The sequence below is a fragment of the Trachinotus anak genome, unplaced genomic scaffold (genome assembly GCF_046630095.1).
Source record: "Trachinotus anak isolate AG129_WGS33_773 ecotype Australia unplaced genomic scaffold, CSIRO_AGI_Tana_v1 ptg000031l, whole genome shotgun sequence".
NCBI lineage: Eukaryota > Metazoa > Chordata > Actinopteri > Carangiformes > Carangidae > Trachinotus > Trachinotus anak.
Genome location: NW_027273882.1, coordinates 9,560,898 through 9,584,067, shown reverse-complemented (window position 1 = coordinate 9,584,067; position 23,170 = coordinate 9,560,898). Strand labels below are relative to the sequence as shown.

At 41.3% G+C, this 23,170-nt stretch overlaps 3 protein-coding genes and 1 long non-coding RNA gene across 13 annotated transcripts; 2 read left to right on the top strand and 2 right to left on the bottom strand.

Moving 5' to 3' along the window:
* Nucleotides 1-2,416: 2,416 nt before the first annotated feature.
* On the bottom strand, nt 2,417-13,852 carry ubr7 (ubiquitin protein ligase E3 component n-recognin 7). Of its 3 annotated transcripts, none has more exons than XM_071467507.1 (12): nt 13,762-13,852; nt 7,997-8,126; nt 7,541-7,674; nt 7,279-7,339; nt 6,495-6,590; nt 6,350-6,403; nt 5,812-5,917; nt 5,671-5,747; nt 4,358-4,522; nt 3,211-3,376; nt 2,867-2,928; nt 2,417-2,774 (listed from the first exon to the last, which is right to left on the bottom strand). In XM_071467507.1, the coding sequence occupies exons 2-12, from the start codon at nt 8,111-8,113 to the stop codon at nt 2,682-2,684; spliced, it is 1,131 nt and encodes a 376-aa protein (XP_071323608.1). In that variant the 5' UTR covers nt 8,114-8,126; nt 13,762-13,852; the 3' UTR covers nt 2,417-2,681. The 3 variants fall into 3 exon arrangements, with proteins under 3 accessions (XP_071323608.1, XP_071323609.1, XP_071323607.1); XM_071467508.1 differs by lacking the exon at nt 13,762-13,852 and adding an exon at nt 8,753-9,263 and having other exon boundaries at nt 5,671-5,741; XM_071467506.1 differs by lacking the exon at nt 13,762-13,852 and adding an exon at nt 8,753-9,241.
* On the top strand, nt 10,730-11,532 carry LOC139612194 (uncharacterized). Its single transcript, XR_011686457.1, has 2 exons — nt 10,730-11,024; nt 11,263-11,532. It is a non-coding gene; the product is annotated as an uncharacterized lncRNA (long non-coding RNA).
* On the bottom strand, nt 12,045-13,678 carry tmem251 (transmembrane protein 251). The gene is made up of 2 exons (XM_071467510.1): nt 13,660-13,678; nt 12,045-12,960 (listed from the first exon to the last, which is right to left on the bottom strand). The coding sequence occupies exon 2, from the start codon at nt 12,950-12,952 to the stop codon at nt 12,578-12,580; it is 375 nt and encodes a 124-aa protein (XP_071323611.1). The 5' UTR covers nt 12,953-12,960; nt 13,660-13,678; the 3' UTR covers nt 12,045-12,577.
* On the top strand, nt 13,709-20,384 carry LOC139612191 (E3 ubiquitin-protein ligase TRIM50-like). 8 transcript variants are annotated; one of them, XM_071467500.1, is made up of 11 exons: nt 13,830-13,988; nt 14,468-14,524; nt 14,981-15,176; nt 15,394-15,520; nt 15,662-15,832; nt 16,439-16,534; nt 17,160-17,390; nt 17,536-17,558; nt 17,638-17,768; nt 18,114-18,295; nt 19,132-20,384. In XM_071467500.1, the coding sequence occupies exons 2-11, from the start codon at nt 14,506-14,508 to the stop codon at nt 19,540-19,542; spliced, it is 1,587 nt and encodes a 528-aa protein (XP_071323601.1). In that variant the 5' UTR covers nt 13,830-13,988; nt 14,468-14,505; the 3' UTR covers nt 19,543-20,384. The 8 variants fall into 8 exon arrangements, with proteins under 8 accessions (XP_071323606.1, XP_071323601.1, XP_071323605.1 ...); XM_071467505.1 differs by lacking the exon at nt 14,468-14,524 and having other exon boundaries at nt 13,709-13,835; XM_071467504.1 differs by lacking the exon at nt 14,468-14,524.
* Nucleotides 20,385-23,170: the final 2,786 nt, after the last annotated feature.

Sequence of the window (23,170 nt, the reverse complement as noted above, 5' to 3'; positions counted from 1 at the left end):
TTTCAGTACAAAATAAATAATACGGAATTGATATTTTTGTAGTGACAATAAAACTTTATCCACATATCTCAATCTTTTAAGTTTGACTAAAAACCTAAAAACACTTTGATGTTCCTTCATGTTGTTACATTATTGTTGACCAGGTGTGGTCAAGGTTTGGTCCAGCTGCAGTATATTCAGTATGTTGAGATGTTTTCAGATGTTTGTCCCTTCAGAGAAACAAACACCTTGTATGAACATTATCATGAACCTGCTTCTGCTGTGAAATGAGCTTCAGGATAGAACTGATTTACTTCTAACTGCATCATCTGACACGTTACATTACATTTACTCATTTGACAGATGCTTTTATCCAAAGCGACTTACAAGTGAATGACTTACAAGGCTGGACCTGTTTTATATAGACCAGTTTAGTTGACTTATCAGATTCACAGACTCACCACGGCTCCAATCTTGTTCCTTGGAGGTTTGCTGTAAATTGTCTTCCTCGTCTCCTGCAGGATTTCTTTTGGACGAGTCAAAGTTGACACTAAAACATTTCCCATCATCATCCTCAGTGCCCCATTCACCATTGTCACAGCAACAAACACCTGCTCACTGAGAAGCACCTGAATGATTCTGATTGGCTGATGTTGAATCAATCACTGTCGGTTTGATGTTGATGTTTTCAGTTTGAGCTCCTTGGTCAGACTAAGGCTAAATCTGAAGGACCAGAGGAGGAGGGGGAGAGGGTGGAGACAACAGGAAAAGGAGGGTGATGATTGGCCAATACAAACAGCTGACTAAAGTTAGCAGTTTGATGTGAAGATGAAAGTTAACAAATCAGATTGAGTTTAATTGCAGCAGAAACATAATTATCAATAACCATGAATTTATCAACAGCATCATTTGAAAACCTGAAGTGCAGCTGGTCTGCAGAACAAAGAGCTGATGGAGGATGAATGAGTGATGTGATGGACGATGAATGAGTGACATGATGGAGGATGAATGAGTTAATGTCAGTGTTTGATCTGCATAAACAGACCTGCAGGTTCTGCTCTGTTCAGCATCAGAAAACATCAGCAGAGACAGTTGATGTGATGTACTCAGAGCTGCAGATGAGGTGTGACAATAGCTTCAGTTTTATTTCAAATTAATAAGTAAATAATTAAGTTATTTTTCTGTCATTTTTTTTATGACGGCAACAGTCGAGAGAGACAGCAGAAGATATGTGCTCAACCAAGTGAGCCACGGGTGCACCGCCATTTTATGTTAATGCATACTTCTAATCCACCACATTTCAGAGGGCAATAATTTTATTGTACCACATTCATCTGAAAGCTGCAGTTACTTTAAAGATTTTACAGGAAACATACTAATGTTATTAAACCAGTTGTGTCAAAACCTTTTAGTTTTGTCACCTCATGTAGATCTGAGAGCAGAATATTTCCTGTTTAGTCTCTGAGCCCTGTCACATGATGGAGGATGGTTTGGTTGTTTTTCTGCTGCAGAACAGTGAGAAATTTCAACAGCATAATCAAAACATCTGATCTGAAGTGGTCTGCTGAGTCCTGATCCTAATCCACCTGGACATTTATGGGAAGAGCTGAAACTTGTCTGCTAGCAGAAGGCAACCATCAAGCCTGTTTTTTGTTTTTTTGTTGTTTTTTTTTTAAATGGGACCCACACTTTCAGACTGTATCAGATACAGGAGGACCAGAACCTCCTCCATAACCTGGTGTCCGTTGGTTTTTTAGATTCAACTGTCCTGTACATAAACTCTGTCCTGATCCAAGTCAACGATCCACAAGTCCTCCTGAACTTTCATTCAGGCACCACAGGCACCAATTCAATTCAAATGTGTCAGTGCCAAATCATAATATGCGTGATCTCAAGGCACTTTACAGTAAAGTAAAGAGCAAAGAGTCAAGATCTTACAATTTTATACAGAAACCCAACAATTCCCACAATTATCAAGCACTTGAACCCAAACCCTGATCAGAGTAACGGACTGTGGTTGGCAGCAGGAAGCATGGTGGAAGTAGCTCTCACTCCTCTCCACCACGACATATCCAGCTGGAAAACAGATCTTATACAGTGGATGATTGAGGTTTCACCTCTTTGGCTGGGGTAAACCTGCAGCACCTGCATCATCAGATAAAACCCAGCCATCACCACCGCAAACTCAGTCCACCTGATGTCTCAAACCTGATGTCTGAAATACTGAAACACATCTCCGGTCACATCTCTCATCTGGAGGTGTTGGATGTTTGAACCTGCACACTCCACAGTCCATCTGCTAAGTATTCAATCTACAGGTGAAGACCTTTTCATATTCTAAGTGTGACTGGTGAAGACTGACAATCACAGCTGTGTAGCAGTCACCACTGACAGCAGTTTAACACTACGATAATTAAATATGAGCAGACTCCATATCGGTGTTGTGGTTCAGTTTTACTGATTTTCATTAAAAAGGAAACACACAGACAACACAAACAGACAATGTTGGTGACCTTTGACCTTTGAAACAAATACTGGAATAAACTGAGGATAAAAACCTTAAAATGTCCAGGAAAATCCACAAACAGCAGCTGATCGACAGGAAACATCACAGGAAATGATGTAAGACAATCCCGGTCAGGAGATATGGGGAAGGTCAATGGTCATTACATGGTTATTTGGAGGTCAAAGGTCAAAGGTGATCAGGTGCAGTAGAAATGTCCAGCATCCACTCGCCGTCTCTTGCGACTCTGCTGCTGCTCAAAGAACTGACGGATGTCATCAGGAGTCACAACCTATCAGAAAACAGACAGCCACATATCATCAGGAGTCAGGTAGGCAGGTCAAAGGTCAGGAGCACAGAGGTAATGTTAAGGGTGAAAATGACCTTTCCCTCAGCTGCGAATCTCTGCAGGAAGTCCTTCAGTTCAGTTTTCATGTCGTTGTATCCTGAAATAAACAGACTCACATCAGACATAAACAAACACACAATCACAAAAACACACTAACATGGCCGACAGCCATGTCAAACGTTGGAAGTTGTGGTTTCATGTGTAGTACTTGTAACTGTACTTGTAGCTGCATACAGTACTTGTAGCTGTACTTGCAGCTGTGTGTAGTCCTTGTAGATGTACTTGTAGCTGTCTGTAGTACTTGCAGCTGTGTGTAATACTTGTAGCTGTACGTGTAGCTGTGTGTAGTACTTGTATCTGTACTTGCAGCTGTCTGTACCATGGATGATCTCCAGTTGCTGAACCCGGTTCAGGTTGTCCAGCGCTGACATCAGAGGGTCTTGTCCTTGTTGTTGTCGTTCATTGTTCTTTCCTTTTTTCTCATAGGCAAGGACAGTGTCCGACTCATCCAACAGGAAGGACAGATCAGCTTCAGATAGACGCTCCTGAGGACATACAGGTAAGTTGGGACAGGTGAGTTACAGAGAGGTAAATTAGAGTTAATCAGTAATCAGTTTCACAGTCAATGACAGTAAAGTAGTTTTACTGTTTCAAACTTTAATCAATACGACTACATTTTATTAAAGAAGACAACCTCTCAAAAACACTGTCCAGCAACAGTCAGGCACACCATGGGTTTGTTTTGTGCCAATTAAAAAAAGGTGGAAAGCAGACAAACTCCACCACAGTCACATGACTTCACCATCACCACCACTAAACTTCAACTTGTAGTTCGATTTATCTCTGAGCTCTTCTACAAAAGCCTTTCCTCTGACAAAGTCATTGACAGTTTGTAAGAGCGTGAGTAGAAACAAAGCGAGGCTGTAAAGGTGGACTGGGACACTTCAAGAAATCAGGACTGGGGGATTTCCTGACGGATTTGATGTCAGAGAAGAAAACCTGAACCATTATTGCAGTCATCAACCAAAAACACAGAGACCTCAGGACCAGAGATGGAAAAATTAAGACAGGTGGAGACAGCAGTCATTGTGCTCTGCAGCCTCTGTGACTCATATTCCATATGAAATGAGCTAAAACTGTGGTTGGCTCTGACAGTTTGTAAACAGAACACAGCACTTTGGGTGAAGAGCAGCGGCGAGTGGACAAACATCTGAAAGATGCATCAACACAGTGGAAAGATACTGATCACAATTTCCAGTCAGGACTTTCAGAATAAAATCAGAGCAGAAACAGGAAGCAGCTCATGGATCCTTATCATGGTTTGTATAACTTGCTAACAGTTCGTCGATAATGTGAACTCAGACGTTACATAGTTTAGTCTGCAGCAGGAGAAACAATAGATTCCTGTGAGACCAGCTGCTTCATCAGTCATTCAGCACAGTTGTCCGATATCATCATGTACACCTGACCTCACAGTGGCATCATCAGAGCCTCAGCCAATGGAAACTGAGACAAGTGAGTGTTACCTGGCAGGTGTTGCAGAAGCAGAGTTTGGAGCGCCAAGCTGATGGCCAGAACACAGCTCCTGATTGGACTCTGTTCTGACCAATCCCTTGCAGTTGCTTCAGTTTGCAGCTAGGCTCTGCCTCCTCACGGCTCCGCTTACTACTGGGCTCGATGACATCATCCACCTAACAGATTACTGATCATTAATGAATCACATTGATCACAGTTTAACAGTTGTTTCAGTGCAGATGTAAACAGACTGAATCACGATGTGTATTTTAACATTATAATATGTACAATAGAAATACTCCTCATATACAGTACTTTAACAAATACTCCACACATACAATATTTCATATACTCACATATATTTCACTCTGTATGTGAGTATATACAGTACAATACAGAACTAGATGATGTTTAGACCAGGATTGTCAGCCTGCTCACTCCTGCAGACTGAACAGTGAAGATATATATGTTGTGTCTGTGTGTTCACATGCTTGGCCAATGAAGCTGACTCTGACAGAACACAGTTGTATCCAGGACAATTGATGATCCTTCTAACAAAGAAGCAACAAACTCTAAAACCTTCGCACACATCTTCAACCTGGGTCACCAGCTCAGTATCGACCAAATATGGTCTCAACCTCTGCTTCTCTTCCTAATTGACAGAGTCACAGTGACCTTGACCTTTGACCACCAAATTCTAATCACTTCATCTTCATTCAGCCAAACTGAATGATTGTACCAAATCTGAAGAAATTCCATGAAGGTGTTACTAAGGAGAACAACCTCAAAACATGAACTAAAACACGGCCAAACTGTCTCAGATCAATAATATTATCAATACTATTGATAATAATTTCATATTAAAGAGATGAGGCAAACAGCAACAACCTGAGGTGATGTCATCCATATCCCTCATAGGGGAACTGATCACAGATGATCTGTCACTGACTCAATGAACAAACATGTTTATTAAACTCACAGTTGAGCCCTGAACCAAAGATCAACTTCATTATTGATACTTGATCATTTTATAATAATAAACATAAAATAAATTTCTCAGCTGTAAAAACCTGCTGATTAAACATCTTGGACCTGGCTGATCTGAGCATATGCAGCACTTTGAACCAATCATTTTCTTTTCAAAGTACGTTTTATTCTCTTTTTCATTTACATCCACTCAATATGTTCACATTCAGTAATTATCTTTCAGCACTATTACACACCTGTGGTTACCATGGTAACGCAGGTGTGTCTAAATCATCTCTGGTGGACAGAGTCAGAAGTTTAACCGGTTTAACCAGTTTATCCAGTTTAACACTCTCACCTGTTCTTCTTTGTTGGCAACATCTATTTTTGAATTTCCTCCTATTTCCTCCTTCACCTGTGCTGCTGCACCTGGAACTGAGCAGAAGGTACATCACACACAGGAAACAAATCACAGAGTAAGTGTAAGCCAATTAGTTACCTGCCAGGTGAGCAGCGTAGGTCCAGAGGAGAGGGTGTTTGCTCATACAGGACTCACAAATCATCTCCTGTAGCTCCACACAATCTGGAGCAACACAGCCCAGGTGCTGTAGACACACAGAGGCAGAAGTAAAGCTACAGGTAAAGATGCAGGTGCAGGTGCAGTCAGTGAAATCTGACCAGCAGGGGACACCTCAGCAAGCACACAGGTCCAGTCAGAGTGTCTGAATAAATTTTTATGGGACATGTTATCTGAGTTTGGACTGTTTTGGTTTCAAGAGACTCCCCTGTAACCTGGACACGTCATCTCTAACCTGGACACCTCACCTGTAATCTGGACATTTCACCTGTAACCTGGACAGCATACCTGTAACCTGCAGGCTCTTGAGAGGTAAAGGGGTTTTTTCCTCTCCTCTCTACAGGAGGACACGTTAGCCCTCTCATTGGCTAACTGTTAGCATTATAGTGTCTACAACAGGTGTACTGGTGTTAACAGGTGTACTGCTGCTAACTGTGGCAGGTACGTTTTGTGGACTCACCCTGCTGTGCAGCCAGTCCTCACACACCACACACTGAATCATCTCATCCTCCACCTGGACACAAAATCAACCAATCACAGAGAGACACAGCTTCACTAAAGAGACCAGAGTACACCTGGTCAGGTGATGGTCAATTCTGTCTCACCTGGTCATCTGGGTCTGGATAAGGTCGGCTACAGGTGCAGTAAACTCCAAAGAAGTTATGACTGTATTTATTCAGACTGTTGACCTCGTCTTTATCCTGAAACACAAACACTGTGTTGTCTTTATGACATAGTGAAAACCACCTGGTTACTTTTATTCTGAAAATCATTAGAAACATCCTGTGGGGATTATAAACATAATCTTAACAATCAAAGAAAATATCTGGCAGCCTGACTGATATTTAGGTCTATGTGAGGACAATCTTATGCCACGGTCAGACTGCACAATTTTAAGCCCAATTTTAACGTCACCAACTGATTTCAAAAGTCACCGACAAAAGCCCCCAATCAGAGACAAATCGGCGGTTGATTGCCAAACATCAATCGCTATGTGTGAACTCTTCAAAGATGCAATAATTGAGGCTCGCTGACCCGTCGCATATGCCGACCAGATATCTAGTGTCATTTCCTGTATCACTTCTCGCAGATCTTTTTGTGACAGAACGTTGTTTTGGGGACCAGACAGACTAGTAGGAGTGAAAGAGGGGTCAGTGTGTGACTCAGACTATCGCCGCTCAGTCGTGTACTATGAACTATTTACGACTTCAAAGCTGCCCAATCACAAGTCAGGAAGTTGTGTGGTGTGAACTGTACAGCGATCCAAGGCCATGAAGTCATGCAGTCTGAACTTAGCTTTATGGGCACCGGGTAAAAGATCATTCAAGTCACTTTGATCACTAATGAACTCTGCTGCTGTTTATGTCATTATGTTTAATATCAACTCACAGGGTAAAGTTTACACTGCAAGTCTGTGAACTTCCTGTTTCCACAGTCACAACGAAAGTTCCTGCAGAAAACACAGAGAAAGAAACACAGAAGAAAAGTGATGTTTGCAAAAATAATTATTAATATCTGTTTACAATCTGCTGATACAGAGACAAAGTCAGATCACTAGTGATGAATGTGTATTAATACAGTATCAATGCTGTATTTATGCACTGATGATGTGTTGTGTATACACATTACACTCTGACAGGTGAGTACTCACCTCTTGGTGTAGAGTTCGAAGAGTTCGTGACCTTCATGACATTTATATGAACATGCCAAACACACTCCTGCTGCCTCTCCTCCCTTTGGTGTACAGGTGTTACAGGCATAAAGAGCCTGACGCTTCACATAGCCCTGAAAACACACACACATACACAAACATACTCAGAGGAAAATGTGTATATTACCCGAACCCTAAACACAGTGTATAACATACTGAGCTGCTGCTCAACACGCATCCTCACACACTGACCCCTCTAACTATAACAACAACTACAACTACAACTACTACTACTACTAATAATAATAATAATAATAATAACAGGATGCTGCTGCTGTAATCTGGGGGTCGTTGTGTTTCTACTAAAGGAGAATTCAGTTACCTCTAAAAAGTACATACATTGTACACAGTATATAAACAGTATTAAGTACAGACAGTGCACACATAAACACTAACCTGAGGGTATGAGCAGTGATCTGAGTCACTTCCTGCCAAAACAGCTGAAGCTTCTTCCTCCAACTCTTCATCTTCCTCCAGAACATCAACCAGAGACACTGTTTGCTCCTCACACATGTTTATTCCCTGTCTGATGAAACAAATAAAGGAAAAGATTAATCAGGTTGCACACAGAGACCAACAGTGCATAACAACAGTAAACGTGTCAACAGTGACACAAGCAGACAGAAACTGCACAGCTGGATTCCTGGGCTATACACCAGAAACACCCCTGTACTGTCTTTACTGTTTCTACTGCCTCTGCTGTCTCTGTTGTTTGTGGTAAATACAATAAATAAACAGTGCCATCCTCGATCTCTCTCTCTCTCAAATACAAATGTGTTTTATTGATATGACAGTTTTAGACAAGCAATTTTGCAAAAGCATCAAAATACAACAAACATTCATTGTAATCTGTAATTAGAGAATTGAACTGGTTTCGTTAATGTTTCTAAATTCCTTTAATGAGTGATATTTTAGGAAGAAGTGCATCAAGTCTCTCTCTGTGTCAGTCTCTCCTTCTCTCCCAGTTTCAGTCTCTAGCTCTCTCTCTGCAGCTGATTATTAATCACTCTAATAGCGTCATCGATCAGTCTGATCAGCTACCGATCGATCAGAAAACGGTGAGCATCAGTTAGCTTCCTGAGTAAACACCACCGTCTCCGCTCCGTGCTAATGCCAACGGTGTTAGCACTGTGAATAAAAACACAAACTCACCGAGTTGAACCGGGACCGGACCGGAAGTGTAACCAGACAGTTTACACTGTCTAATCCGACTGTAAAGCGATTGATAAACTGGTCAATAACAATCGATAATCAGCTCCGTCTGATGTCCAGCGGATCGGATCTTTGTTGTCAAACCGCTAGCTTTTAGCTGATGACAACTTCCGGTTTGCTTCCGCAGGTCGTATTTGGCGGCAATCTGGGGTCAGAGGTCATCGAGTAAAAACAACGAAAATAAAAGTAATAAGCAATAAAAACTAAAATAGAATTGAGGTTAAATGTGACGGGAAACAACCGTTAATGACGTCAGTATGAAAATTTTACCTCATAATGACGTGTACATCGGCCCTGTGGGGCGTTTATGGCAAGCCATTTTAACATTTAAAAGCCAGACTGGATATGAGTTGCAGATATCTGTAATTCAGTTTTGCCTAGTCAAAACGAATATTTCAGATATCCACAACTATATTCTTCCTATCCACAATTGTCATTTCAGATATCCACAACAATATTCTTCCTTGGACAAATGACGTCACTTTCACCATTGTCTGGGGTTTGTCATTACAGATATCTACAATTCAGTTGCAGATATCCGCTATGTGAATTATGTTTATCTGTAACTGAATTACGACTAGTACTAATACCAGTTTGAGATATCTACAATTTGATTCTGACTAGTCATAATTCCAGTTCAAGATATCTTTACTTCACCTCAATTAAAGATATCTACATGTCCCTTTTCGGATATCTTAAATTAAGTTTTGACTAGGCGAAATGACGTAATCGATATCTGTAACTGGAATCATGACTAGTCAAAATGACGTTGTAGATATCTCAAACCGGAATTAGGAATAGTCATAATTTCATTGTAGATATCTATTATCAAGTTATAGATATCTTGAACTGAATTTTGGTTAGAGATATCTGAAACTGGAGATATCTGTAATTACATTCCGCCCAGTCAGAATGTAATTACAGATTTCTTGAATTAGAGTTTTGACTAGGTGAAATGACGTTGCAGATGGCCCCACCTACCACTTGAGGCGGGAGTGGAAAAATTGCACTTGCAGGTGAGCAAGATGGCGGAGCAGCATGAGGCAGAGCCAGAGGCCAATGTGATAATAAATGTTCAATTCTTTCAATATTTCTTTCACAGCTTTCGACAGAACGACGTTCTCTCTCTCCACAAATCCCCTGTTTGAGGGCTCTTTCAATTTCATGGCATTTTCTTGTTGTTTTCTCAATTACAGCCAATGCCATCCTGCTTCTTTCTGAACTGACTTCTTCTTCTTCTTCTTCTTCTTCTTTGGCGTGGAGGGGAAGTGACGTAATTCTGGATATCTAAAAAATAGAGAAACGTCATGCATGACGTTTGAGATATCTTTAACTTTCATTCTGCCTAGTCAAAACTGAATTACAGATATCTGCAATTGTAATTTAAGATGTGTGACGAGTTGAGTGACATTTTCAGTGATGTCATTGCAGATATCTTTAATTCAGTTGTGCCTAGTCAAAACTGAATTACAGATATCTCTATATGTCATGTCGCCCAGTCACAATTACGTTACAGATATCTTGAATGAAAAATACGACTATCCAAAATGTAATTACGACTAGTCAAAAATATGTTGTTGATATCTACAATGTTAATTCCGGATAGTCAAACTTAGCTTTTAAATGTTAAAATGGCTTGCCATAAGCGTTCTTATGTCTCAAAACACCCAAGTTGATTGTCTCCATGATAAAACTAGACACTGATAAGTGTTATAGATTAAACATGGATCACAGATCAGTGTTCTGATTTGTTTTATTGATATATTTGTGACATGAAGACAAAACTGTAAAAACAATACACACACGCCAATTATTTTCAAAGTCTTTCTAAGAGGTAAAGCTTCATCTTATGATGATACTTTAGTACTAATAATAACAACAACATTAACTGCAATAATAACATAATCATCTACAAGAGAAAACAGTCCTAAGGTCTGAATGAGTTAAATGTTGGAGACGTCACTTTACGTAGGGTCCTTGAAGGCAGCACACAGTGCGTGATGACGAAGCCAGGACTTCGTAGTGAAGATGGCGGACACGACGGTGTCAGCAAAGCTGAAGTTTAGAGATGGACAAATAGAAAAAATTAGCGTTAAAGTACAAAATAATCTGAGTTCTCTCATCGGCGGAATAAACGATCTGAATGTGAGCGTCTCACGGCTTCTCAGTGAACTGGTTGAGCGGGAGAAATTACGCGGAGATTGCGCAGAAGGTGAGTTAGCTGCTGCTAACTATGAGCGTTAATGTGTTCATTTTCCTTTGGTTCCTGTTTGGGAACAACTGAGTCCATTAAAAACACCTGCTTGTTAAATTCTCCTAGTTTCATGTCTTTGATTAACTGGACTGTTTAGGTAAACAGCTGGTATTTAAAACGAGTTCAGTATTTAAACAAATCTGTTACCTGTCAGATTACATGTACAGAGGATTTCAGATTAACGTATCTTCACCAGCTGCAGCTGAGGAAGATGAGGACAGCGATGAAGATGACAACGAGCCAGAGGACCCTCAAAACTCTGAACTTCAACCTCCAGCTAAGAGATCCAAAACCTGACAACACCCGAGGACTCAGTTTGATAGTTTGAGACAGGATGACATCAGTTTTAGCTATTTGATGCCAGGTGATGAACTACATGACTGAGTGGAAATGAAATTAAGTTGTTACAGGTGGGTGTCAGGTAAAGACTGAAAATAAAATGCCTACCTCTTCTTCTACTCATCAATCACTCATTGACGAGTCGTCATTTATCCAGAATCATTTCATGGTGGAATCCTTTCTCTGACTGGACCAAAGAATCTTAAACCAGTTTTGAACCAGTTCAGTTATTGGGAGTCAGAACCTGCATCTTTTCATTTTAAAATGTCCAAACTCTAAGCTCATGTTTGTCCTATCATGGTTGTCCTGCTGCAACAGGTGAAGACGAGTGTAGACAGAGAGGGACGTGAGATCACTATGTAAAGATGGACGACACATCTCCATTTCTTTTCATTGTACAAAATTGACATCATATACAGTCATTAGTGAGAACAGGAGAGGATGAGGATAGTTCACCCAAATAACAGGAAACATTGGGTATTTGATCTGAACCGGCTTGGGTTCACAGGTGATTGTCCCAGTACAAGTAAGAGGAAGCAGCTAAAAACACGTACTCCTCCCCTACCACTTCCTCCTCTAGTTACTTTTTTTTTTTTTTTTTTTTAAATCTTACATTTCAACAATAATAAAATGGGGGGGGAAATGTGAAGTTTGGACTTTAATATAGATTTTTAATTTATTTTTAAGGCAGAAAATCCTGCTCTGTGATTGGCTGGCAGCTCTCAGGTAACTTCTGTCCTAAATTAACCCCTGGTAGCCATGGCAAGAGTACTTATGCTTCAGGTAAGTGGTTAAAGTAAGTGTGGGTAAATATGGTAATGCTGTCACCATTCAATACCCTCCAGCCAATCACAGCATAGGACTGTCTGTGACGTCACAATTACAAAACAGCGGCAGACTGAGGTACAAAAAAAATGTTTATCCTGACAGTCAACACTCAGGGCAGCTCTGTTGTTGCTGAGGGTCCAGACAGTGGCAGAGTTGTCAACAGTCAATACTCAGGGCTGAGCTTTGGTCCTGACAGTCCACAATGAGGGCACACAGCTCCTGGCAGACAGAGCGGAGGGTTAACTTCCACCGGTATGTTACTGTTCAAAAGGCACACCGGAAATGACATCACCAACATCAACATAACAGGATCGAGCCGCTGCGGCCTCTGCGATAAATCCTTTCTACGTGTTGATCACCGACCCTGCCCTGTGATTGGTTGGTGTCTGGGCGGCATGGCGGCGGCTACACAGCAGCGTGACGCAGACAGGAAGTACGCAGTAACCGACGGCTCGGGGGTCGGCTCTCGTGCACGAGAACAGGAAGAGGAAGAGCTGCAGGTAGGGCAGCAGGAAGACTGACGCCCACATCCAGAGGGGAAGTGACAGCAGGTGAGACCAGGTGACAGCGGGGGGTGGAGCCGAAGGGCCAACCCCACCTCTCTGCACCCGCTCCAAACTGCGTGTGTGCACCTCAAAGACGTAGTACACCGCCATGACGCTGAGCAGTAGGTAGAGAGCCACGCCCACCCATCCCATCCTCTGACGGAAGTTCATCATCCTCCATACTGTCCGGAGATAATCAATAACCAATCAATAATCAATACATCATCAGTGCACGATCAATATATCACCTGTGCATCATGTAAACTGAAAGAAATAAGTCAGTGATCAATAGTTATCCCATCCTCCATACAGTCCAGAGATGATCAATAATAAGTCAAAAATCAATACATTATGTCATCCCCATGTCAGAGAAAGCTAACAGTCAATGTCATCATTCTCCAAACAGTGAGGGGACAAAAGATCATTAAATAATGGCTTGTACATTATCAACAGTGAAAGGCAGCACATCGGTACTCAATACACCCTCCATCAGTCTTTGCCAGACTTCAGCTAAATTTCAGATCATTTAAGTCTTAAGTGTCCATGTGTATGTATGTACTCAAGTCAAAAGCTTTACGTTTAAACAGGTGTGATTTTAATCCAGTACATTGTTTAAGCCAAACTCCTCATTTTTTGCCAGTTTTAACGTGAAGTTCTCTATGTTTTACTCCTGTTTTCACGTTAACAACATTTAATCTGGCCTGACTTCGGTTCACTGCAGAGCAGAGTTGTAAAATCTCTATACCAGACTCCATTCCTTTTTTAGCACAGTTTTAACTGATAACTGTCACTGTGATGTTTCCTCTCGACCTCCATCTTGTTTGCTGTTTATTTACATTCAGACTTAGCATGTTAGCAGTACGTTAGCAACCTGTTAATACCTTGTTAGCAGCCTGTTTTTGTGGTAGCACCCTGTCAGTAGCCTGTTTGTATGTTAGCATCGTCTTAGCAGCATGCTAGCTCGTCTTTTTATCGGTTCTCACCTTCCTTCGCGCTGATTCTTTCAAATTAAAATTCTGCTGTAGACTCGTTTCTGATCTACAGTGAATCCCGGGAGGTAAGTCTCGCTTCTCTCTTCCTGTTTTGTCACATGATACCCCTACGTGACGTCATACACCGGCTGGTGCCACCGGTTATGTATTTTTGTTTAATTTTGACCCCAAACAACATCCTGTAATCATAAAAAACGATGGTGCCGGTAGAAGTACATGTATGTTTTTTTATTTAATTGAACCAGTGATAAACGTCATGAATGAGAAGCTGCAGAAACACTAGAAATACTGTCCAGATGAAGGAGATACTGTGGACAAGTGCAGGACTATTTTAGGGTCTGCAGTAGGGAGTATCTTTTGTTTATTGTCTCTGATGGTGAATGTATGAGGGAAGAAGAGAGAAGTAGTTAATGTCTGATGAGTCTGTCTGACTAAAATGTTGTGTTTATAATCCTGGGAAATATTCAACAGTATGTGGATCATTGTTCTGAAAACGAGAGACAACACAGTTTAGTTTTAATTTCACCTCATGTTATTTTCAGCTGCAGAGATAGAAGGACAGTGAAAGCATCAATGTCAAGGATCAAAGAATCAAAACCGAGATAAATCTGACAAACAGGAGAAGAATCTGGTCTGATATGGACTGGTGCAACTGGTCTGATGTGGACTAGTCATTGTGTGTTTTCCTGTTTTAAAGGGTATGTAGGAAACCTTTCCCTGTGTAGATCTGTTTCCATGGAGACATGTTTCTCAGGTAAAGGTGACTTTCAGGTGTCGGTTTATCAGATAAAAGTAGCTTTAAAGCAGATCATCAGACACCAACACAAACAGTCACACACTCTGACAATAATAATACAGATAATAATTATAATTACTATTATTATTACAGTTATAATATTAATAACCCCACTGTCTGAATGTGTTTCTTCTAATGACGAATAAAATGTTTAAATATTTAAACATTTTAAAAACATTTAATACATAAAGGACCAATCGGCTTCTGGCTCCACCCACTCTGACTGTCCAGCCAATCTCATCAAAGAAAACAGAAAAAAAAGACCTGTGGATATAAAGAGAGTCACAGTACCTGCAAAAACACAAGCTGACAGCAGTGAAGTTATTTATTTCCACTGGTCTAACTGGTTAGACTGGTTTAACTGGTTTAACTGGTCTAACTAGTTTAACTGAAGCCTGGATGGTTTGTTTTTAGGAAGACTGCGTTTTGGGATTTTTCTGGTCTTGCTGGTTTTGGTCCTGGTGGTGCTGGTCCCGGTAGTTCTGGTCCCAGTGTTGGGGATCAATGATATGGAGCGTCGTCAAAGTCTGGAGGAGCAGCTCAGGTGTCCCGTATGTCTGGATGTTTTCACTGAACCCCTAATGTTACAGTGTGGACACTCCTACTGCAGGTAAGATGGATGGGTCAGGATATGACTCTTTTGTCTTCTGTTGGTCTCAACTCTTCTATTCTGTCCTCTCCTTACCTCACCTGTCCTCTCTTGACCTCACCTGACCTCAGCTGTCCTCTCCTGACCTCAAGTGTCCTCTCCTAACCTTACCTGTCTTCTCTTGATCTCACCTTTCCTCTCCTGCCCCACCTGTCCTTTCCTGTCCTCACCTGTCCAGGTGTTGTGTGCGCTCCATGACGATGGACCTGCTTGGCCAGCTCCAATGTCCTGTATGTCGCTGTGCAGTGGACGGAGACAGTCCTCCTCCCAACGTTAGTTTGGCTCGAATTATTGAGGCTCTGCAGGTAAAAACAACTGTGATCAGTTTACCTGTGAAACCTCAGAAAACACCTGACTGAATAAATAAATATTTTCAGTATTATTGATATTTCATGTTAATAAAATATGTATCAATGTTTTCAGTGTTTACCTGTTAATCCTGACAGGAAGTGAGTGTTTCAGGTGGAGCTCAGCTCGAGTCGTGTCCTCAGCACCACAACCCACTGAGCCTTTACTGTGAGGATGAACAAACTGTGATCTGTGGCCTGTGTGGAAGCATTGGTGCTCACCGCGGACACAAAGTCACACCTGTGACCTCTGTCTACAGCCGCATGAAGGTACAACACAATAAAAATCACACCTGTGACCCCCGCCCACAGCCACAAGAATTTCTGTGTGTACATTTATAAGGAAATTAAGTGATATCGGTCGTGAACGTAGAAGCATTGTTCTAATGATTATTAGTGCTGATTGAGGCTTAAAGTGAAACCAGGAGCAGATATCATATCATCAAACAGTGAGATTAAAGTCACTCTCAAGTTTCCACTTTAACAACAATAAGGTCACACGTTGTTAATGTTCACTGTAACACTACACACTAACTGAATATGATGTGACCTTCCTCAGTGCCTGCCCTCTGCAGGAAACTTGATACTTCCTGTGTGAGTCTGGTCGCCATTCTGGGTCATATCTATCAAGAGCTTAACAAATAGGCTGCTGTGGTTCAGCTAGAAGTTCAGGCGTCTTTATGACTCATTGGTTTACTCAGTGACCGCTGAACACACTAAACAGCAAACCACGAACAGCACACCAACATATCAGTACTTCATCTAGGAAACTGGAGAGGGGGGCAGTGGACCTGTATTTGGTCCTGGATTAAATTATTCTGGTTTTAATGTGATCTAACATGAATAATGAGCTTCCTTTACCTGCCTGTGTCTCAGGAGGACATTTCCTGTCTGATGACGGAGTTCCAGCATCAAAAGCATAAACTGGAGGATCAGATATGTAAAATGGCATACAACAAATCCAGGATCACTGTGGGTGACATCTACATTTAAATTTTTACTAGTGTCATTGTTTGTGTTATTGAAGCAAAGTTTAATTTTCTGTCACCACAACTGGAGGAACCATTAATAATGTAACATATGACATATACTGTATGTCCCTACATCATATATGTCACCTGAAAGGGGATAATATTATTATCTCATATATACATATATAAAGATATAAGTTTTGTATATAAGATGTAAGTATAGCGGACAAAACCTGAACTAGAAAATATATGACTGGAATGACATCCAGTCGCAGGTTCAGTCTCACACTGTTGACCTCAGCTGTTCACATGTGACAGTAATTGTAGAACTTTAACAGTCTCCTCTGTAAATGCTGCCACCTAAAGGCCAAAGTGAGGAACTACAGTTCCACCTGTCAGAGCCAACGTTAGACTCACATTTACAGACAAAACACTCAATCAATGTTGAACATTAAACAACTTTCTGAACTCAGTGGGAAGTTTACTCCACACTATAAGATTCATATTACAAAGAACTGAGGTGTGCACAGGTGTATCCTCATCGCCCAATCACAGTGTCTGAGGAGCCCAGATCAGAGTTTTTTGGAGGAGCTGACGAGCTTTGCTGCTGCTCTCTGTCCAATCAGAACGAGTCTGATGTGCTCAAGTGGGTGGTGAGGAAGGAGTTTGGTGAACTGCGGCGTTGCCTAGAAGTGGAGGAGGCAGGGTTTATGCAGCAGGTGGAGACGTCTGCCGCTGTCCTCATCTCATCCCTCCAGAATCAGACGGACCAGTTAAACCAGAGCCTGAACCGGCTGCAGGATGCCCACAACACCCTGCAGGACTTGAGCAATGAGGGACACCTGGACTTCATCATGGTACTGTCAGTTTTTGGGTCTCTGATTAGTCCACTATGTAGAGTAGGAGCCCTGGATTCAACTCAATCACAAGATATTTTAAATCCAGTCAATGTCCTTGATAGGACTCATCATTGTCAATGTCTTTGTCTTTGTTTGTTTACAGAAGTATGGCTCAATTGCTCCGAGGTAACAAAGATCTCAACATGTTTTCAATCAACCATCGATATCATTAAAATGGAGAGTGATAAATATGTAACGTCCTCAGGTTCAGAGAGAGTCAAGAGCTCAATCAGAGGAAGGACAGACTCTTCAGCTCCATCAACTTCAGGCCAGGTTTCAACCATAATGACATCAAACTCACAGTATGGAAGAGACTACACCGAAAAGTCCTGCCAAGTACACCTTTTCCCATCCCCACCCCATACCTGTCCCTGTCCCTATTCCTGTATCTGTACCTGTACCTATCCATGTCCCTGTCTCTGTATGTGTACCTTTGTATGAGAGCAGATCGTCCACTAATCAGAAGATCAGTGTTACCATGTACCTCTCCTGGTCCCCATACCTGTACCTGCCCCTCTGTGTAACTTACTTTATAAAACAGCTGGATAGACTACTCAGTTATCATGAAACAGCTGTTTTAATGTTGTCATCATAAAGCTTCTTGTCTAACAGCTGGTTGATTCAGACTCAGTCTCGTGGTAATGTCTCTATCAGTATTTAAAAATTATTGTCTTCTTGCAGCACCAGAGCTGTTGAAGCTGGATCCTCAAACTGCTCACCCGATGTTGGAGCTCCATCATGGGGACACCGTAGTGGTCTGTGGGGTTCTGCCACGGAGACTTCCAGATAATCTAGAGAGGTTCAGTTACAGTTACTGTGTCCTGACCAACCGAGGCTTCTCCTCTGGGAAACACTACTGGGAGGTAAGGTAAATTGATGGTGACAGGAGGATCGTCATATGTATCACCATCACACATGAACATTAAATTACATTAAATTATTTGTCAGCCACTTTTCTACACAGAGACTCACAGCGAGGCTCATCACTAAAGCTTGAGTGCAAAACGAGGCCTTGGTGTAAGGACTCAGTTCTACATCTATTCGATAAGGAGATCAGCTAAAGCAGTGCAGTGAAAGTGCATAGTAAATATAATGTTACAGTCTAATTGTACCAACAGGGTCTGAGTCCTAACCATTACACCCTGAGGCCACTACATCGCTGTAGCTGCTTTTTACCTAGCAAACATAGATGATTTGGCTGTGGTTCCTTCTGTGGATCCATCTTTTCGCACATCAGGATCTAAATGAGTCATGCAGGTGGTGACACAGATGGCTGCAGGCCTGATGTCTACACTGTATGCCTTTCACTTAGTGACACTATATTAGCTGTTCAACTTATCTGTGGTGAACTAGTTAACAGTGCTGGATGTGCAGTCATGTATTTGATCACCTTGCCAGGTGTGTTTACTATTTAAATGGTAGCTATACTGCATGATTGTGACACTGATCAAGGCTTGAAAGCTGAAAATGTGCTCGGTAAATGTAGTGATTACTTGTGATTGAGTGTGACATTCCTCTGTCATCAGTAGTTAACATAATAAGGTGAGCATGGTCAACATGTGAGGTAAACCCTGCTGCTTGTGTAGGTGAAGATGCCTCACAGGTGAAAATCTGTGAAATGGTCAATTGCAGCACATTTTTTAGATACCTGCAGCAGTTCTGTTGCTTAAGTGCTCTGCTTCTTGTCCTCACCGTCCAGGTGGAGGTGGGTAACAAACCTAGATGGCGTCTTGGTTTGATCAAAGGAACAACCAACCGTAAATCCAAGCTGGTGAAGAACCCAGACAACGGAGTCTGGCTGATCGGACTGAAGGACGGCGTTTATGAGGCCTTTGCTTCACCCAGGGTGGTCCTACCGGTGTCAGACCCCCCCCACCGGGTTGGACTGTTCCTTGACTATGAGGGTGGAGGTCTGACCTTCTATAACAGCAACAGTCCTGACGAGCTGGGCTTCATCTACAGTTTCAAGTTGGAGATCCAGGGGAAAGTCTACCCCCTGTTGGATGTCTGCTGGCACGACCGAGGAGATAACAAACAGCCCCTTGTCCTCCCCCAGCCTCACAAGGAGCAGCTCCTCCCCCTCCCGCAGCCCCAGAAGCAGGACAAGTGACAGGGTCCTCCTTTATTAAACTGGTATATGTTCAGTGTCAGCTGAGATCCAACTCCATCACTCACTGACTGACTGACTAATAGAGTTGGGTGATAAAGTCAAACCATTGGTCGTGCTGGACTTATCCTATTGGCCAGGTGTTTATTAGAGGCAGGTCTTTATATAATAGGTCTGTCATGTAAGAATGTTTGTCTGTTAAACACAGACACTGATTGAAGACATTGAGACTGACCAGTAATTCTGTTTAAAAAAAGATGGAGGCTGCTTATAGTTAATTATTAATGGAACATTCAACATTTATTTTTGCTTTAATCTTATTTCCTTTTCTTGGAAAGTACCCAACTTGAAAAAAAAACTGTAGTAACAATGAATTAAAAAATTGCCAAGCTTTAATTAAAACAGTAGTTTTTGGTGTCATGTTAAGAGTTTGATTAACAAATCTGCATTTTGTAACTTTCAATAAATTTTACTGTGAATTAACCAAAACCTTTTCTTTTCTTTTCTTTTCTAACTATGAGTTTAGTATCAGAATCAGAATCAGAATCAGAATCAGTTTTATTGCCAAGTATGTTTCCACATACAAGGAATTTGTTCTGGTGATTGGTGCAGTTGGAGGTTCTTGGAGGTTCTTGTAAACAACAGGTTTACACAGTTTTAGTTTCTGCCTGTATGTGGGAATCAGGTGGACCATGACATGGTCAGAGTGGCCCAGTGCAGCCCGGGGGACGGCGGGATAAGCACCACTGATTGTGGGGTAACAGTGGTCCAGAGTGTTCCCCTCTCTGGTCGGGCAATTAACAAACTGTCTGTATTTGGGCAGTTCGTGGTTGAGGTTCCCTTTGTTAAAGTCACCAAGGACAATAACTACGGAGTCCGGGTTGGTCCGCTCCACACACAGTATCTGCTGTGGCCTGTGGTGGGATGTAAACACCGACCAGGATGAATGAGGTGAACCCACGGGGGGAGTAGAAGGGCCTGCAGTTTATGATGGAAGTCTCCAGGTCAGGAGAACAGTGCTGCAGGATCACTGTCACGTCTCTGCACCAGCCACTGTTTGCATAAAAGCAGATTCCTCCACCTTTCGTTTTGCCGGACAACTCTGTGTCGCGATCCGCTCTGAAGAGCTGGAAGCCGGCCAGCTCCAGCGCAGAGTACGGAATTGATCCACACAGCCACGTCTCTGTGAAGCACAGGACGGAAGATGAGGAAAAGTCTCTGTTCTTCTGCACCAGTAGCTGAAGTTCATCCAGTTTGTTGGGCAGTGAACGCACCTTGGAGAGAAAGATCCCTGGGAGCGGTGTGCGGAGTCCGCGCCGGCGGAGACGCGCATGCGTACCGGCACGTTTTCCTCTCCTCCGGCGTTTCACTGCGAGAGCAACGGTCAGTGACCTTTGACCAAAATGTCCAATAATTCCACAGGTGAGTCGAGAAAGGTAGAAAAAATCCTCTGGAGCTGTTTCTCTGATGTTAATGAGCTCTTCTCTGGTGAAAGAGCTCCGGAAACCAAGGCAGAAAACTGAATTTATAAAGAAAATATGGCAAAAGAGTGCGCACCAACACACCGAGGCAGCCATCCGCGGCGCTATGGCAACTGGAACAAATATGTATCAAATATAATAAAAAAAATAAATCTAATGTGCAAAATGTGACTATGACACAGGAGAAATTAGGACATTATTTATACTCTTCATTTGGAGAAAATAACTGATTCTTTGTAAAATGCGATTTAAATACTGGTGAATTTTAATGGCACTGTCTCGACACTGTGCTTCAGCCCAATAAATATGAAAAACAAAATTTATTTGCCAAAACAAATAATTATTAAATACATAACTTTTATTAATCAACAATGTATCTGACAAAAATTATCACTAGATTTTATTGTGACAGACAATGAGACCCATTTGTGTTGCAGTTGTTAATGAAACACCAGCAAATAAAGTCATCATATATGCAATTATTTAACTTATATCAAGTTGCCCTTATGAAAGATTTGACCTTTAAGAAATTAATAGATTGATCTGAGCTGTGTAAACTGTCATTATACAGAGCACTATTAATTTAAACCATCTCTGTGGCAGCTTTAAGTCACAGGAGCCTCCAGTTTAGAATAAAGCAGAGGTTCAGTTTAAACTGCAGAGAACTGCAGGGAACAGAGAGATCAATTTATCAAGAACCTGAATGTAAATGTACCACAGTATCACTAACCTGGATATTAAAGTAGAGATGGACAAATAATTTCAATATCAACAACTGGGATTATAATTTAGGACATAATTAATAACAAGGCTAAAAGTGTTTGTTTATCAATAAACTGGATATTAATGATTTTGTTACAATTGTTGTTACTTATGTTTTCGTTATTGTTCCTGCTGCAGTTACTGTTGTTGTTGATTTGTTGTTTTTGTTGTTGTGTTTATTGTTGTGGTGGTTGTTTTTGTTGCTGTTGCTGCTGTTATTGCTGCTGCTGCTGCTGCTGCTGCTGCTGCTGTTGCTGCAGTTGCTGTTGCCGCTGCTGTTGTTATTGCTGTGGTTGCTGTTGCTGCTGTTGTTTTCCTCCTCTGTTTGTCCTGTTCTCTTCTTTCCTCAGATGTTTCCTAAGAATAAAAAAAGAAACTGAAAACAAACTGTGGAAATATTTTCAGTGTTGTTTAATTTGTGGTAGTGTACTGAAGTACCTGGAGCATTATCATATACTGTGGTAGTATATAGAAGTACCTGGAGCATTGTAGTACACTGTGGTAGTAGTGGTATAGTAGTAGTAGTAGTATAGTAGTATAGCAGTAGTACACCTGGAGTAAACAGATGCTGACAGTTTTAAATTGGAAGCATAGATTAAATCTGATCACATCACTGATGACTCACCTCTTCATAGCTTTGCAACAGACTGTGATGATGATGATAATCAAAAAGACAGTAAATGATACAGAGATGATGATGAACATCAAGATGACCAGATGTTCAGACCTTACAGCTGGAACAGCAGAAGACCACACTGAAACACAAGAAGAAGAAGAAGAAGAACTTGATATCATTGTCTTTAACCAGAGTTACTGAAATCAGACCCAACTCAGAGACAGGGGAGTTTGGATGTTTCTCCTCAAAATAAAATACTTATTTAGCTTAATTTCGAAAAAAAAAAGCTGTTACAGTTTTAAAGTCGAGTTTAGTTTAAATTGAAATTTAATCTAAAATAAGAAACTAGTGGAGAAATAGATGTTTTTATTTCTGTAGTTTTATTCCAGGTGCAGGTGAGTCCTCAGTGTCACTGTCATAATAACATGTTAATGTGTTAAAGTAAACAGTCTTTCTCAGGATGGTTAGGGTTAGTGTGAATTCTGTGTTTCATAAATAATATTCAGGACGTCTTTGTCATGTATAAATCCAAACTCTTCAACCAATCAGAACCAACAGAAAGAGCTGAGGACACGTTTACAACTGTGTCTCATTCTTTATTGTTGTATCTCTTTTCCTCATTTATGTAACTTTATTTTTTATTTTATAATGATAATGACTTTGTGAAGTCAGAACATTCTCCTGTCTCTCAGTGAGGCTGCAGACAGAGAGAAAAACAGGATTAAAGCACAGAATCCTTAATAAATACTTTCAATACACTGAAAATCTGTGT

Coding starts and splice junctions, on each gene's coding strand:
- ubr7 (XM_071467507.1), bottom strand. CDS start 8,113: ATGTGTGAGGAGCAAACAGTGTCTCTGGTTGATGTTCTGGAGGAAGAT. Junction 6,404..6,494: donor ATCCAGACCCAGATGACCAG/GTGAGACAGAAT, acceptor TTTTGTGTCCAG/GTGGAGGATGAGATGATTCA. Junction 2,775..2,866: donor GATTCGCAGCTGAGGGAAAG/GTCATTTTCACC, acceptor GTTTTCTGATAG/GTTGTGACTCCTGATGACAT.
- tmem251 (XM_071467510.1), bottom strand. CDS start 12,952: ATGATGAACTTCCGTCAGAGGATGGGATGGGTGGGCGTGGCTCTCTAC.
- LOC139612191 (XM_071467497.1), top strand. CDS start 14,431: ATGTGGACTAGTCATTGTGTGTTTTCCTGTTTTAAAGGGTATGTAGGA. Junction 17,559..17,637: donor TATGGCTCAATTGCTCCGAG/GTAACAAAGATC, acceptor TAACGTCCTCAG/GTTCAGAGAGAGTCAAGAGC. Junction 18,296..19,131: donor CTGGGAAACACTACTGGGAG/GTAAGGTAAATT, acceptor CTCACCGTCCAG/GTGGAGGTGGGTAACAAACC.